This window comes from Dreissena polymorpha, chromosome 12 (genome assembly GCF_020536995.1).
Source record: "Dreissena polymorpha isolate Duluth1 chromosome 12, UMN_Dpol_1.0, whole genome shotgun sequence".
Taxonomy (NCBI): domain Eukaryota; kingdom Metazoa; phylum Mollusca; class Bivalvia; order Myida; family Dreissenidae; genus Dreissena; species Dreissena polymorpha.
The window spans coordinates 55,633,866-55,652,416 of NC_068366.1; the positions used below are offsets into that span (position 1 = coordinate 55,633,866).

The following is an 18,551-nucleotide window of genomic DNA, read 5'->3' on the forward strand; positions in this document are numbered from 1 at the left end:
GTGTGCGTGAATTACATTTTGAACTTGAGTAAAATACCTCCTTGTCATACCATTCGACCCTAACATATTGACTGATTGTATTCATAAATTAAGCATTATTTGTGTTAAATTATATTTGTATGCTTCCTTATTGGCTTTTGTGGTCATGTTCTTCATTAAAAGATAAAAAAAACTATGTGGTAACAGTGATACATGCGTAGTAAAGTAGTACACCCTGATGTGCGTGATGCTATTCGAGACTTAAGGTAGACGTAACTATAACTCTAAGAGAGATTGGCAGGACGTCACATGCTGAGAAACATGCTGATAATCATTCATTGCTTTACAAGTGATCTACGTAAATTGATGCGGGGTGTTACAAAAAAAAGATTATAATCATAGTTAATGTTCTAAGTTCATGAGGTCCTTCCGGAACAGTGCATGCATTATGTGGAGACTCATAGTGTGTACCTAATTTAATTACTAGACTCATGAACGTTGAAACGAATTTTAAATTAAAGCTTCAGTTTCCAGCTACATATGTGTTTAGGTTTTACTGAAAGTTATTCAATTTTGGTGTGGTCTTATGCTGTGGGCGGGGGGGGGGGAACCGGATTGCCCAGAGGAAACCCACCTGTCCGTTATAATGACCACCTACCAAACTCACGTGCCCTGGGAATGGGGATTGAACCCCGGTTGCAGAAGTGAGAAGTGCATGTACCAACCACTGCGCTAACCGTAACCGGACAGCCTTGTAGATAATGAATTAACATAAACCTATTTAAATTGAGATTTTGAAAATCAGGTCAATGCCTTTGCTGCATAATACAACTAAATCTGGTCAACGTGTTTGCTGCATAAAACAAATAAACCAGGTCGATGTGTTCGTTGCACAATAAAACTAAATCAGGTCAATGTGTTCGCTGCATAATACATCTAAACCAGGTTAATTCGTTCGCTGCGTAAAACAACTAAATCACGTCAATGTGTTCGCTGCATAAAACAACTAAATCACATGAATATAATTTCTGCATAATACAACCAAATCAGGTCAATGTGTTCACTGCATAATACAAATAAATCAGGTCAATATGTTTTCTGCATAATACAACAATCAGGTAAATATGTTCACTGCATAATGCAACTAAATCAGGTAAATGTGTTCACCGCATAATACAACTAAATCGTGTCAAATTTTGTTTGCTGCATAATGCAACACTGAGGTCAATGTGTTCACTACATAATACAATCAGATCAATGTGTTCGCTGCATAATGCAACAAACAGGTCAATGTGTTCGCTGCATATTGCAACAAACAGGACAATGTGTTCGCTGCATAATGCAACTAAATTAGGTCAATGTTTTTGCTGCATAATAAACCTAAATCAGGTCAATGTGTTTGCTGCATACTGCAACAATTATGTTAATGTGTTCACTGCATAAAACAACTAAATCAGTTTAATGTGTTTGGTGCATAATACAACAATCAGATCAAATTGTGTTCGCTGCATAACGCAACGTTCATGTCTTTGTGTTTGTTGTAACATGCAACAATCAGGTCAATGTGTTTGCTGAATAATGCAACAAACAGGTCAATAAGTTCACTGCATAATACAGCAATCAGGCCAATGTGTTCACTGCATAATGCAACAAACAGGTCAATGTGTTCACTGCATAATACAACAATCAGGTCAATGTGTTAACTGCATAATGCATCAAACAGGTCAATGTGTTCACTGCATTATACAACAATCAGGTCAATGTGTTGTTTTTAATTAAACAACTAAATCACTTGAATGTGAATGCTGCATAATTAAACACTCACTTCAATGTGTTTGAAGCAAAATGCAACTAAATCAGGTCAATGTATTCGCTGCATAATACTTCTTAATCAGGTCAATGTGGTCATTGCATAACACAACTAAATCAGGTGAATGTGTTTGCTTCATTATGTAACACTCAGGTCAATGCGTCGGCTGCAAAATGCAACGAAATCAGGTCAATATGTTTGCTGCATAATACAATAAATCAGATAAATGTGTTCGCTGCGTAATGCAATCAGGTTAATGTGTTGGCTGCATAATACAAAAATCAGGTCAATGTGTTATCTGTATAATGCAACACTGAGGTAGATGTGCTCCCTGCTTTATACAACAATCAGGTCAGTGTGTTCTCTGCATAATAAAACTAAATCATGGCCATTCATACCTTGACAAAGGAATTAGTTTTTACAACGATGTATGCATTTGATTTTTCGTTCATTTGCTCTTCTTATTGATATCCGAGTTTTTCAAATTGCAGCGTTTTATCTTCCTCTTATATATTGTTTAAGTGCTAGAAGGTAACAACATTGCAGGGCATAGACCTAATTTTTGTAAAATAATACATGTCATTTACCCACAATCAATTTCATTACATTTCTTTTTGATTTATTGTTTTTTAACAACAAAAAAATACATCTGGAGCAGAAAGGCAAAACTTCCGTGTCATACAAATATAAACAATCAATAGGAAACATCCTTAAGGGTATGGCAATTTAAAAAAGTGCTATGTTGCAGATAATATTATAACATGCATATTGCCTTTCTAAGTTTTACTTGTCAGCACGATCTTGGCAGTCCAACTAGTGTTTTCCGGTCAAAATTAGCAATGTTTGAATGAATCCGGAGCGAAATATACATAGGACACTTTGTTAGTGACTATCTGATATATCTGTTAAGTTGTTAACTCTTATCGTGTTTAATTAGGTTGTTATTGTATCTATGAACTATGATGTTCATAATAGCAATACTTAACTATCGGTCCTTCACAGTCAATATTTAAGTATCCCCTTTCGTTTACCAGATCTGCTTGCCGCTCCTCACAAGTAGTTATTTCCGTTGATCTTGATTGTGACACCAAATTGTATGTGGTACTTACAGTAAAATATAAAAAAGTAGACCCAATCCGAAAATATTGTGTATGCCCCGGCATTGACTGACAGAGAGGTATATAATGATTGACTCATCCTTCCATCTCTACATTTTTAACACAAAATGGCACATTCCAAAGTATACTAATTATGTTTCCTACAAAGCTTTCAAACTTGCATGGATGTTGTCCTTGAAAACTATCAACACACCTACTCTAACCTTACCGCATGATGCTGTTGACGCTGACCTACATTTGGCTCAGACTAATGCAAAGTCCAATCTCTTGTTTAACCCTTTTCCACTTAGATACATATTTGTACACATTTGTAGTCTCTTACAAAATACTATTAAATTAAATTCCTATTTAACAAGATGCAAGTTGTAAAGGCCTCATTTTCAACCCTTAGATACTGATTAGCAGCGAACAGCATAAAAACATTAACAGTCTGCGAGTTATTCGCAGGGTTAGAGTTAGCACGGTATTTTAGAACTTTTCTTTTTTCGTCAATCTGGTTGACTGCCCCTGTAAGGCTAGTGACTAATTACTGACTTTACAATCCTGATCTATACATGGTATCTTAAAATCTGTTTCTTGTGCAATGTATGCTGTCTCATCATGTGTTTTTAAAAGTCCTTTTTTTAGACAGAATTACACAATCAACACCCTACCAGCTCATATGGAAATGTATATAATAGGTGCCCAATATACATAATTATGTATCTTTATCAACACATGGCAGTGTGGAAAGATTCGTGCTTAATATCATTCAACATATATTTCTATGAAGTCAGTCAAGAGCCACTAATTCAGAAAACGGATGCAATTTTTATTAATTGCTATTTCCAGCCATCCCCTATTTAAGTACTCACAGTCAACAAGGGTGTGTGTTGACCTTCTTGTTTTACTGTAGCTGTCTTATCCAGAGGTTTTGACCTAGATTCCTTTCCATACTTGTATGCAGCGAGAAAATTGATGGCAGATATAATTTCGCACATGATCATGTTTTTTTGTATGTTCGTGCTATTTGCATCTTCCTCCCATGTCAACATTAGTAGATTTCACGCAAACAATCTGCCTTCCATGTAAACTTAAGTAGATTTTACGCAAACAATTGAAGGCCACAATTTACTGTACATGAATATTAATGCTAGACATTGTTTAATCTATATAAAAAAATTTAGTTGGCAATTTTGTTATGCTCTCTTCCAAAAACACTTTTAATAATTTAACATTCAGACTGGAGGAGGATGAATGGTAGATTGTTCTCAAGTGGTTCAATACAGCGTCATGAATGCATACTTCAACTTAATAACTAGAAGCGTTCTCCTCAACAAGGAAGATTTTATTCATAATGAGAAATGTTTAATTGAAACTTAAATTGCTTTTTGAAAGGCACACTCAACTTAAAAATACCATCATTGTGATTATATACTTGGAAAAAAGTATCTTGAGTATGAAAACCCACCAATGGTTAAAGAGGTTTGTTTTTAGAACATTCAGTTCGTACACTTATTATACAATTTTAAGCAAGCTCCACAAGGTACTTTGCAAACTATTTGTAATTGACTGACATATATAGTTTAATCATATAGAATACATACATGTGCTTTGTTATCTCCAAGATCATCTATGGCAGTATAGTACTTGCATATTTCTGCATATAAATTTTTTATCATTTGTTTTCAATGGTTTTTATACCTCAATATAAGCAAAAATTTCCTTTTGCCTTATTAAAATGGCATGAGCTAACATTTTGTTCAAATTGCAGTATAAAGTGGATTTTAACAAGTTTACAATTCCACTGCAATTTACAGAATCATTTTTAACTTTGCTTTAATTAAAAATCATTATTCCACCACCCTTTCCTATTTTATATAGACAGAGTTTGAAATTAAAGGTTATTTTGCGACAATCATGTGGTTATACTGCTATACATTATGGAGTTATTCTGCTATCAAAACCTGTAAATGTTGTAGGGCTTTTTTCCTTCTTTGCGTGTGGCCTTGGTCAGCCATCTCATAGTTTTGATGCAAGCATTTCACAAATCTAATATATCCACACTATTTTACAAAACCAGCCTTTGTAAGTTGTTTGACATTTAACAGACATTTTATATTCAAAAGTACAATTCATCCGTCTGTCTGTCACAAACTTTTTAGAGCTATATCTCAGAAACTATAAGTTTTTTAACATGAAACTTCATAGGTGTCTATATATAAATGAGGAAAAGGGGGATATCATTTCAACGAATTTGCTTGTTGTTAAGGAATTACAAGTATGAAACTGGTGAAACCAGTTTTGTAACGTTAGTTCGGCTAAAAAACCACACCAGTGCATTGGACCGTCAGTAAATTGTGTATTAAAAGTTGAGATTCTTTGTTCAAAAAGTCAGCATGGGGATCCAGATTAGTTTGATTGAAGAGTCACTTTAAAGATATCACAGTAAGATTTAAGCATGTACTTTTACAAAGGAAATACCTTGAATCAGAAAGATCATGTGACGAAAGTGAAAACACTTGAGTAATGTAGTACTGGCAGAGAGCGAGGCAAGGGCAGCAATTTGGAGTAGTTTTTCGTATTCTTATCCGCTTATATGTGTAAATTTTCTTTAAAGCTTGAATAATTTCTTTCAAATAGATTAAATTACATTTTCATGAAATGCATTTTCATGTCAAAGATTGTTTATATGTATGATTTATAGGGAATCCTATGCGCATGTGATATGGCACAATTGTTATTAATAAAGGTTTTAAACTTGGAAAAATTATATGGCTTACATTTCGCACACTAGAACTAAAATGCAATGTATAACTAATGTGTCTAGCCACACAACTGAAATCACATAGACAAACATTTTAATGTTTGTCAAAAGTATTGACTATGGATCATTGAAGATACAGTTAAACCTGTCAGAATTTAGTTGCTCATATGATGTATGATTTTATTTTTCGAAAGCAAAAGTGTCCAGCCAATGAAAATATTTTACTACACCTATGCATAAAAATCATCATTTTACATTTTCTACAAGTATGTGAATATTGTTTGTACAATTTGGAGAAGTTTGTGACTAAATTTCTCACAATTTTGAAATTTGTGGGTATTTTTTTTCAAATAAATTCTTACTTTTACTTCACAAAAAAGGAAAGAGAGCCCTCTGTTGTCATGGTAATTCAAGAATTCCCAGATGTTCAGTTCAGTAAAGTGTGCCTCCTTAAGTATGTGATATAGGAGACGTTTGACAAACATATCATTTCTACATTCGGCCCAGTGAAACCACATTTAGGTAGTAAAATGTTCATGCATAAGTTACCTGTTTACTTGGTATACATTTTGCATGATTAGCTTAATATTTTTATTGAATGCAATTTCCTCAAATAATCTTAATGAACCTGACAAAAGTTATTATAATTTAAGTGTGTTGTCGTCATGAAAACAAATGCATGTATTTTTTGTGGAAAAAGGGCATATTATGTATAAACAATCATGTTAGATTTAAAATAATATATAGCTTACGTTGTTTGTTAAGGTAATAACCAACAGTTTGTTATTCTGATGCTTTCAATTAATTACCTCACGAAGACAATTATTAATTCGCTTCTAATTAACTCATGTCCATTTTGTCTAGGTAAATCAACAAAACATGCAAAGTTTAATACTTTCATGCCATCAAAGACCTACAAGGATTTCATTACAGTTCATGACACCGACAGCAAAGTAGAGCAAAGTTACACTACAGATCTAATAAAGCAAACTCCGATTTTACGGTTAAGGCAAAATAAAATATAAAAGTAAAAATGTTAATCTCGACAATATTTCAATCAAAGTAAAATTTGGGCCAATTGATATCAAAAACCTGGTCTACAAGTTAAAGGTTACGCTAAAGTTGTAACAACTCTAGAAGCTACCCTAATGACTAAATGTTGATCACATTTGGTAAAAATTTGTATCATCACAATATCACAACAAAGATGAAATCTAAGTAAAGTGTATTCACAACTTAAGTTACCATGTCAAATATAAGGAAAAGCTTATGAACACTATAAATGCTTTGCTTGTTTTAACTTAGTCAAATGAAATATAGCCTAAATGGTTTAGGGTCGCATGGGTTACATAGATTTTATAAATATCAACATAATATTCAACATCAGCGCATTCCAAACGCAATGCCAATAGGTTTCATATTATATATATTGACTAACATCCTTGTTAGTTATGATCCTGGAGTCTTTACATTCCGCACTCCAGGGACAACATCCTTTTAAACACATCGATAGACCAAAAACTATTTGTAACTTATTATATTCTGAACCGCCTTGTCAATTAGGTTATGTAAATTGATGCCTATGTTGTAAATGCATAGTGATTCTCTACAGCAGTTGTTTAAATGTGAATGCAGTGGTAAAAGCTGGTCACAAAACGAGGTTCACATAATTTGTATAACAAAATTAAGAGATTAACCAAGTTTTAACTAAGTTGAAGGTTGATCACAATTTTATCGACTGCATACTGTTAAATCTTCTGTGCTTTAGTATTTGCCTTGCATCTTGTATTTTGGTCCTCTACTGAGAGTTAGCTAACGTGGTTATTGGCTTCTCTTTGTGTTGTCTACAATCAGCTTCAAATCTCCACTTCAACCACTGGGAAGATTCGAACAAACCATCACATAAATGATCAATGGGTGATCCTCTATCAAAGTTGTTCAAAACGTTCCAGTAAGATTCATGTATTGATCATCAGTAGTACGGTGGAATATAGGTAACATTCACTCCTTTTTGTTAATCACTCCTTTTGTTTTACATTGCACTCCTCTTTTTTTCTATCTCGTTCCAACGACATACTTACTTGAGAGAACGACCTACTAACTCGAACTCGAGGGAACAGTCAGCTTAGTCGAGTGAACGATATAGAAAAAAAACAGGAGTGAACAACTAAATGAAAGAGGCGTGCAATCAAAAAAGAGAGGTGCAGTAAATATATGAGGGGTGCATTAAACAAAAGAAGAAAGCATTTTAACTATCTCAAGGGAACGACTTACTAACTCGTGGGAACGAGTAAGCTTTGTTGTGGGACAACTTACTAAGTTAAGGGAACGATCGAAATAGAAAAAACAAGAGTGCAAAACTAAATAAAAGAGGAGTGCAACGAAACAAAGAGCGGTGCAGTAAAGTGTTTAATGCACTTTCCTTTATTTAATGCACTGCTCTTTTTTCATAATGATTGCACTCTTCATTTATTTAGTTTTACACTACTTTTTTATATCTCTTTCTCTCGACTAAATAAATCATTCCCGCGACATAGCTAACTCGTTCCCTCTAGTTAATATGTCGTGGGAACGAGATAGAAAAAAGAGAAGTGCAGTTTATAAAAAAGAGGAGTAAATGTCATCTCTATGCCACTGTACATCTAAATATGAATGCAAACATGTCTGTATAAATTTAGTTTATTCTCAATCATTTGATATTAACTAGTTATATTTGTTTTAAAATACATTTAAGCATATTGATATATTTAACTTTGCTTTGAATAATTGTTCATTGTTTTTTTTCATTCTGCCTCTTGTAACCATGTTAAGGATGGCCCCCACCTTGCCCCTGTACTGACCTGTGGGTCATTTTTATTTTCATATGGGCTGGGATGGTCATGGAAGGAAGAAAGTGTAAGATTTTAAAGGGACTTGTTCACATATTTTGTGAGAAGGTTGACTGACATAAGTCAGTGATATAACTAAAAGAAATTAATACAGCAACAAATTTAAATTAAACAAAAACAGACATATACCGGTAACTACAAATTATACAAATATATAGCAGTACATATTGTATGGTATCGTAATATGCTTTACTGTTTTTTTTATCTGTATATTATTTTAAGTAGGTATGTTTTAATAGACATGCGTATCTTTGTTTAATATTTATTTTATGTCATATTTATTTTATATCATTTCATAAACTATATTATTTCCGTTTTAAACCGGGACTGTACGATTTTGTCAAATATTTATGAATTTATATAAAACGTGTAAAAACTTATAATACATATATTTCAATATAAATAAAAATAAAAGTTAAGAAGGACGTGTGTCGAAAAACGTAAAATAAGCCTGATATTTAATTCTGAAAGCGACAATGTCTGTACAGTCGAGTTCGCTAGCATGTATGTCATGCATGTACGATGTGAACCTAAATTTTGTTTTACGGATCATTTTTATTTCCTGCAACGATATATATTCATACGAATCACGAACACTAACTCCGAACCTAATGAAACGATGACTGCTTCGGTAATTGTAGGAAAATATGAACGAAATATATTCGTCACAATCGGCTCGGGGCGCTAATTTGTCTTTGCTGCATTTTATGAAATTCGTCTTCAATTTATATTTTGTCTTGCCTATTTTGCGTTATTGTAACATATTTTAATCAATATATTACAATTAAACACATACAAAAATCGTATAGTCTCGCTTTAATAATATTTGTTAAAATAAATTGCGAACTTTTTAACCAATTTATGTAATATTGTTCCATTTTCATCTGTAAGGAAAATGACACTAACATAGGGCATCAACAAGAACGATCAAGAACGTGTCCTTTAAATGTTGTTCAATCTGTGTCAGTTTGCAACATGTATTGGGAAAAATTGTTGCCTTGTTTTACTGATAAGGGATTTGATTACAGAACATGTATATATCTTTAAACATTTTCAATAAAATATGTGTTCGTCATTTTCAGTAAACAAATTGACTGCATAATGTTACATACAATACTGCCAGGAGAAAAAAGTCAGTTGAGGAAGCCAAGAAATCATGCGAGAATTTCTAGCTGCTTACCTACTCTGGAATTTATGGGTTTAGTTTTAACCTACGCCTTCTATATTTTAATTTAAGTAAAGATTTATGTTATTCAAATAAAAGTTGGTTTGCTATATTCTCAAATATTTTTTCTAAAAATAAGGGATGTAGTTGACACTTGTTCGTAATTTCATTTCATCGTTCCTAAAAAGGTTGTAACTTTTTTGCTCTGGTCTCTTCCCTACCATTGAGTAATTAAATGGTAATTAAAATGAATGCGTTTTGGTTTCCTTTTATTATTGTTTAATTTGAGTTGCAATGCTATGAGGTTAAATTTATTCACACTTATAGGTATCATGAATATTGCTGGGTCAAGTGTGAGGTTGACCGTTCCAAGGCGGTGACCCATGCTTTATTCTTATATATGTTTATGTTGTTTTGTATTGTGCTGTGTTGTACTATTTGGCAATTGGTCACTTGCCTTAAATTAATGACCAACTAATTGCATGTCACTAACATGCAATACTGCTCCAGCACCTGGAGTTTTACTTCTTTATTTTCAATGGAAAATTTAAATATATTATGTTATTCACTTCAGTAAACATATAAGAACAATGATTAAAATATTCTATGTCTTCAGAATATCCACAAAACATGTGTTTATCATAAATCATTAGGAAAAAAATTATTACGATGCGCACACTATGACAAGTTTTGTCCACCAGTTTATACTTTTAAACATAAAGATTGACGTTTTTAAACGCACATTCCAATGACGTCATACTGTGGATTCACTTATTTTAAGGAGGTCCCCTTTTCGCACACCTACCATTTCTCCAATTTATGATCACTGGAATATTTACCAATTAGGTTTTAAAAGTGAAACGTCGCATCAGATCAGTCGTAACACCCTATGCCGTTATGTTTGAACATAAGACGTTCTTCTGACGTTGATATGAACTCTTTGTAAAAATATAAGCACAACTTTGGCATGTTAAACGTTTATTTAAAAATAAGTTAATAGATGCACAGCTTTTAACATGCTTTTTCAAACTTTCAATGTGTAATGAACTGCTTGAATGTTATAACCATAAAAGTATACATCTGCAATAAAGCCTGTCTATAGTGAACATATCAAATGGCACTGAATTCAGAGAGACATATACCTGTAATACAAGTATAAAATTAATTACTGCAAAATCTAAAAAAGATAAGCATTAATTTCTTCCTGCCTTTCAAGTCCAGATTTGAAACATTTTAGTATTTTAATTCTAATATACAGCTTTTTACACACAAATATAATACCTAAAAATCTTACCTTTTACTGTAAAAGTAGTTTTCTTCGAAAACATCGTCTTTCCATAAGAAAGAACTTTCAATAAGAAAGGTGTTGAAACAATTATAGTATTTTACCATCATAGTGGGAGAACAGTGTCTTTTATCAACATAAAAACCGATAAAGTCATATTTTTCCCTATCTAATTACCCATTTGCACAATAGTTTGTGTTTCCTGTTGATATAAACCAGATACAATAATTCCGTTACAAGGTAAGGGCTTCATATTTTATTTTTTACCTTGAATAAGGCTTGTGTTAAAATGATTTAAGTGCACTTAAATCCTTTTGGCACATGTATTACCTCACAATATGTATGAAAACATATTGTGCCAAAAGGACTTAAGTGCTATTAAAGCTTTCTTGCAGTCATGAAAAGGATATAAAGCATTCTGGCATTCAAGGGATTTGTTGATAAGCACTTAGTGCACCTTGGTTCTGTCGGATATACTATGTTGTATACAAGATATGATTCCAGGAAATAGTGCAAATTGAAGAGTATTGGAATAGCTTTCTAAACGTGCAAAAAAGTGATTTTTGATAAAAAGGGCACTTACCATGTTCTGGCTCTAAACTCTCAATATAGTTTCAAATCGTGTTATCAAAAAATATACTAACAAATAATTTCATTCAAATGTTAAGAGATATATTAATCCTCATCGTTTACACAATTGAATGGCCCGTTACTAATATTATCGCATTAGTTTAAGTATTTGACGTTATATATTTACAAAACTTTTTGGGCTGTTTAATCTTAATTGTCTTTCATTATAAAATGTGTGTTTTTCTTCAAATGTGTATGTTTTTTATTACTCTGAGTTGAATTCATTCATTTCATTTTTTCTTCCTATTCATCAGAGATGAAAATAACAAAGACACATAATTAGCACGTGCTAATTTACATCAAATATTAAACCGGTCAACATGATAATACAACATTCTTCAGTTTGAAATTAGAGTTTGAAAAGTCGCCCAATGTGTTTACTTTAGGGAATGGGAAAACATCTTCTAAAATGTGTTTCATACAAACTTATTAAAATGATGTATTGTTTACGTTATTTGTCAAAGTATAAAACTTTTTTTCAGTATGGGTGTAAAACACAACAGTTAAAGCAATGAAGGGCCCATGCCCAACATGTGGGGCAGACACAGACAGTAGTACGGCAAAATTTTGCAGCGCATGTGGTTCGAAGTTACAACAATTACAACAAAATGCAGAGTCTATTAGATGTAACGGTGACGATGAAGGTAAACCATGTATGGAAAAAATCAGTCTGGGTAAAAAGTTCTGTCCCAACTGTGGCAGACAAGTTGATCCTAAAGAATTTCTGCTAGTGAATTGTCAGAAATGCGGTCAATATTGTCCAGCTGCGAGCAAGATGTGCACGCATTGTTTACAAACTCTTACCCCAGGTAAAGTAGCTGTTACTATGTTTTGTGCATTCTGTATTCGTCTATTAAAGTTGCAATAAGTAGAATAACAAATGCATGTTTCGTAAAACTAAAGCTTTTCTGTACGTTATTTACTGGGATGTATTTTGTTGTATAAAAATTTCCGTCATTGGTTTATATTCCTTCCTTTTCTTCAGAAGTATTTTATGTTATAAATATGTAAAATTGTAATCTTAAGTATTCAGCAAATAAATATGTAATAATAAGTGACTCAATCAATGCCAATCATCATTTAGTTATCGACTGACAGGAATTGTATATTCAATGAAATTTTATAACTTTTTAATGATGAAAGCTATCAGTTAAACAAAATGCTGTATTTTATGTTTTTGTCAAATATTGTTTCGTAATATAAATAGTTTATTCCGTGCATATCGATCTTATTTGTATAGTGTATAAACACTTATTAAAACAAAGCATCTTGTCAGAATTCCCACAGTTTTTAATTCGTTAATTCGTATATAAATGCCTATATGTCTTAACCGACGGATACAATACAGAGCATGTTTATGAATCTTTCGTCGTCAATAAACCTGTTTAGAACGCATCCTGTTTTCGAACTAATTTTAGAATAGCTGTTTTGTTTACTCTCGGCATGTGAAAACCGTTTCCCATACATCGCAGACAGTTTTTTTCCACTTTCAAATCATCAAACACTGATAATTCAGGAAAAACAACTGATTTTTGTTTGTTTCATAGATTGAAAGGAATGATGTAAAAACATTTGGGGTTCGCAAATTGTACACTGAACGCTTAAAATTTCCTGTTAAAGTGTAACCAGAGGGGGTAATCACGTGACAAACAAGATTGCGACGTCCATGCCGAGGCAGGTATTTAACGTCGTGTTATACCCTGTATTACTTGTATAATTAGTTATCATTCCGCTCACTTTCGAGCCATATTAGGGAGAAAATAACTGGCTTTCATTTCATAGTAATATTCGCTGTATATCTCGACTTCACTCGGTGCGAAATTTCTTAGCGGGATGACCTAATTATGGCTCCACTAAGTAAAATCGCTGGTAGTAAAGTTGAGATACAAATCGAATTTAAATACGAAATAAACGCTAATCACCTTTTTACTGATATGGCTGGAAAGTGAGCGTTATTTAAAAAATAAACAGAAGTAATAAAGGGTATAAAACGGCGAAAAATAACCGTCTCGGTATAGACGTCGCCATCTTGACTATACCGTGATTACCCCATCTGGTAACTGCCGCACAATTATGGCACGTTTTTAAATTCAGTGGAATTGGCACAGGTCGTAAGTCGTATCGTCTTTAAGAAAATTACTTATAATAAAACAAAATTATACGACCAACATACAGATATGGCATATGTATTGCAAGTGTTTCAAAACAAGATATACCATTAACGATGGTTTGAAACGCGCCTTGGGTTTACGGCATAAACATCCAATAAAACAAAACACATTTTCGTAAATTGCTGTTCCATGTCTGATTCTGTCGCATTTGTAAATTGAATATCAGTGTATTTTGTTCAGGCGCAGAAAAATGCTATGAAATTTGTCCACCGTGTACAATCAAATAAATTATCACTTGTATGAAGCAAGATTTCAAATGAATGATGCTTATCTGATTAGGAATATCACAGTAATTAAATTTCATGAAATATAACATGATCTACCAAATTGGGCTTTCAAGGTTTACAAAACACGGTTGTTCTCATTGAGGTTGGACGAGTCTACATCACTTAAACAACATTTAAAGCTTGTAAGAGCTCGTCAGTAATTATATCTAATTGGTTTGTAGGTTTTAATAACTGAATGCATGGATGATGAGAGAGTAAGTGATTGGGGTCGAAGCATTCCCTTCCCTAGAGGAAGTATTTGTTTTAATATACAGTATTCGTAGAATGTTATAACGTTATAATTGTACCCAAATTTAAATATTTTAAATGCACATGAATTCAGAACCGAACGAGAGGACACATCTGGGCAAATTTGGGACAAAGCGTATCCAGACCCTAACACGGTAAATTGTTTGTTTTAAGTTTCTTAAATATAAAATTTACTATATTTTTCAAAGTTTGCGCCAGATCACAGAAATATACATAATTGCAATTTCTAAAATACATTGCAAAAAGTTGAAAAAATAAATAAATTTTACATGCCAAGCAAGAATGTTCATGAATCAAATGCACTTAAATTGCAAATTAATTATGTTCTGACAGAAATTCGTGTTGGTTTGTGTTCGTGTATGTAATAACATTACTTAATAAAGTAATATATCATTTAATTCCAACAAACATGTATTGCATGTTATATCTGATTATATTAATGCAAGCTATAGCATGTACTCGTATTCCGTGGAATAGTTTACTAATGCCATTGTGATAGCACGTGTTTTCAATAACGTATCGAGATTAACCATGGTTTAATGAATGCTGTCATTTCAGTAAATTGAAAAGCTCCTTTCAGTTAGTTTCTTAAGATGTTGAGTATTACAGAACATTGTTTCGGCATGATAATCTGAATCATGCCGAATCGTATCCATGTATGACCGTTCTCATTTTACTTAGATAGTAAGGTTTTAAATCGATATCAAATGAGTTCCTCCCCAGCTTTACATGATGATGTCTCAAAAATAAAAATTAAAAAAAATGTTTTAACCGTTCAGACATCCGATACTCGTATGGACATTGACCGTTTAGTTATCTGTAGCCATCAACGAGTTAAAGTTGGAACATTTAGTTAAAGGACATGTTAAATCACACTTGCACCATGATAGCAACTGGCAATTGGTGATTGGTAGCTACAATACGCGGCTATAGCCGCAAATAATAGATTTTAAGTAACACATAGCCATAAGTTACAAATAAGGACATTGCAACAATTGTATTTCATTGCATCGGCCGAAATTAGTGCACTACCTGAAATCATTACATCAAACGCAATTTGTTCCATTAATTTAGAGCCCAAACTTTTATTAGTCTTATCTCCTGGGTCAAAATATGATCTGAAGCGACTTAGAGATAAGCGTTGAATGAATTTTTATTAACTTTTTTGCTATTGCATTTTATAAATGTTTTTTGAAGTCAACTTTGTATTTCTACTTCCCAATTTATCGCCACATCGCCATCAATGGTATGAAAGGTAAAGCCATAAGCTTTCAAAACATAATAATTTATATCTATAATACTCGTTGCAAATTAAATTATTACCGGCATGGAGGCTGTCACTTTGCGAATGAATAGAAGGGCATAAAGATATGAGGCTTAAATCCGCTCACACAAAGCATTGCAAGATATGTTTTCTTAATGCTCAAAATTCCTATTGATTCACATTCATAATGGTAGCTCAATTTAAAATGGCATTAATTTTTCCCCTAACTATTTGTGCTTATCATGATACTGTAACTCTGCAGACATAACTTCTGGTTTGCCAATAATCATCCATACGGATAGTGTAATATTTACTTTCACGTAATAAGAGCAATGTAAACTACATTCTTTTAAAATATTAAACTGCAGTGCTCAATCGTCATTTTCTTAATTTCAGCTCAAAGTTTGTACGGTATTTTTTTAGTTTACCTCAATGTTTTAGTGGTTTTTCGCTTTTGTATTTTCAATAGCTTTTGAAACTGGGACAAACGTTTTTAACATTTTTAATTCGTGGATCAGTTAACAGGTGCGTTAATTGGGACTTGTTCACATACAGTCGATACCATCAGCTTTTGTACACACATTCAAAACATCAATCAATCAATCAACAACACAGCACCCACATATTATAAATACAGTTTAATTCATGCGGAAACATCAAATTAAATGTTACCAATGGAAAAACGAAATACTTGAAAATAAATGGATTTTCCGCTGTTTTCAATAGCTGTTGTGAAAACAGTTTTCTTAATTATACAAAATGAAACTATTGTAATACATTGCAGAGAAATAAGGGCGATAGACCTTTTCACCTCCAAGACCCGGTACAAGTCCCGTTATACAACGGGAAACATTGGCGTTTTAGTTTGGATGTTTAAATATGTCAACATTTAAGCAAAACTTGACAAATTATAGAATGCAAAAAACTTGTGAACGTTCCCGTTAAAGAAGCAAAACTTAAGTCAAATAAACATTGTCTGTTTAATGTGTGTTTCCTTTCAAATTTAAAGTACAACCTTTCAAAACATTTCGTTAGCTGTTTTTTATCGCATTTTTGAATAACATCTTCAGCTGAAGCCTTTTTTATGCCAAACGTTTGCATCCATCAGTACAGGTATACTTAAACCAGGTACAAGATACAGAACAGCTGTAATATATGCTTTTGAAGGCAAACATTTTAACAGATAGAAACTTGCGATGAATCTTGAAAGCAGCCCCATTAAGCGTAAAAATGTTTTGGACATTGGTAACCCCTTAATCACATCATTAAAATATTTTTTCTTTTCCATTTTACAAGGTCCGTTTCGTCATTTCTGTCTTGTGAACGTTGTGGTAAAGAACAGTTGGCTCACTGGAATTTCTGTCTACATTGTGGCGAAACACATCGGTTCAAACCTAGAGGTAAGTAACATAGGAAATACGACTTTGCATAGAGATGTAAACATTCAGAAGGGTAAACATACAATATGTTATATAATTAATTTAATTATACAATCTTGCATATGTTTATACAATTGCTTTTTCAAACTTAAAATTGCAAAATTGAATTAAATAACTTACATTGGTACTATAAAAAAATATAACACAAAAGGCAACAATCCTCAATTAATAAAGTAAATTTTTCCCTCAAATATAGATATTTGTTGAATATTTACAAACACGATAACTAATAAAGATTAGCAAAACTATAGATAAACAATACCGACGCATAAAGTATGACACATTATCCCACCATTTATGCAAAATGATTTAAATGTATTGGGCGTGTGGTCAAGTAATTACTCCAAACCCCCACCCTTCTTTGTAACACAAATGTAATAAATGACTTAAACAATGATCGAACGCTATTAATATGCCATAAAACAACATTTGTAATCATTCTGGCAAACAAACAAATCTGATATATAAATATATGAAAAAGGTACATATGTACATCAATATTTGTGTTAATTAATTGCTTTAATATTGTAGTGGATAAACTCGTTTCTATTTATTGCACTAATGTATGTTCGGAAAATGGGGTATTCCGATAGTTTTACTGTTGCTTAAACCCAGCTAAATGTTCGGTTAGACGAGAGCCGACCAAGCATGTGTACGAGTTCGAGAAGTGTTTTCTTGTAGTTATGTTGGCAAGTAGCTGTTCGCGGTCATGTTTTGTCATTAGGCAAACTTTTCCCACAATCTGATACATAGCTTACGAAAAATCGACTGTCATTTAAGCAATTAATTGCCTAAATGTTGATGTAGGTGGTTTTTCTGTGTCAAAAATACCTACCTTGTTCAAATATATTATATAAGAGCTTTTTGTTTTTGTCAAAATGGTTAAAAGGTAGTTTTATCACATGTTATTGGTGTTTTAGTGACTTTGCCCGGGCACAACACATGCGAAACGAGAGTGATAGGCTGATAAATAATTTCGTCAAATAATCATGGCAAACAAAACCATGACATGACATTTGGAAAAAAGTCAACAACCATTTTAAATGTCTAGAAAATACCACAACATTCTTCGGCCATCGATTATATGTATATCTGTGTAATTCTAAGCAACTTAATACATAATGTATAATACATGATTTTCGAGATTTTTTAAGCATGTTGGCAAAGAATGATTTAACATTTATTTTTCGTATTCATTGTTGCAATGATTTCACAAGTAATTAATTATTGTCAGTGTACAGGTATTTTTATTTTTAAAATTAATACATGTAAGGTCGAATGTATTCAGTCAGTTTAATTATCCTAGTTTTGTATGTTTAACAACATCGATTGTGTTTATGTTTTTTTTTAACAATCTTGTTTGAACTTTGGTCAACGAGAATTAACACACTACAAAAGTGGTAGAAATGGAGCACAAACTAGTTATGCCAAACAATACTTAAATACACATCGTCTCGATGAAATAGATTCGTTCAGAATATCTGGCATGTTTTGAAGAGATAAAATATAAAACAATAATT

The 18,551-nt window shown here is 32.6% G+C and overlaps 1 protein-coding gene across 1 annotated transcript in view; it reads left to right on the plus strand.

Annotated features, from left to right (window-relative positions):
* The first annotated feature begins 12,115 nt into the window (after positions 1-12,115).
* LOC127853720 (T-cell-specific guanine nucleotide triphosphate-binding protein 2-like) overlaps positions 12,116-18,551 on the plus strand; it is a 19,838-nt gene continuing 13,402 nt past the window's right edge. The window contains exons 1-3 of the mRNA XM_052388460.1: positions 12,116-12,430; positions 14,402-14,462; positions 16,889-16,992. Of these exons, the coding sequence (XP_052244420.1) occupies positions 12,133-12,430; positions 14,402-14,462; positions 16,889-16,992 (463 nt within the window). The 5' untranslated portion in view covers positions 12,116-12,132. The remainder of the gene's footprint in view (positions 12,431-14,401; positions 14,463-16,888; positions 16,993-18,551) is intronic.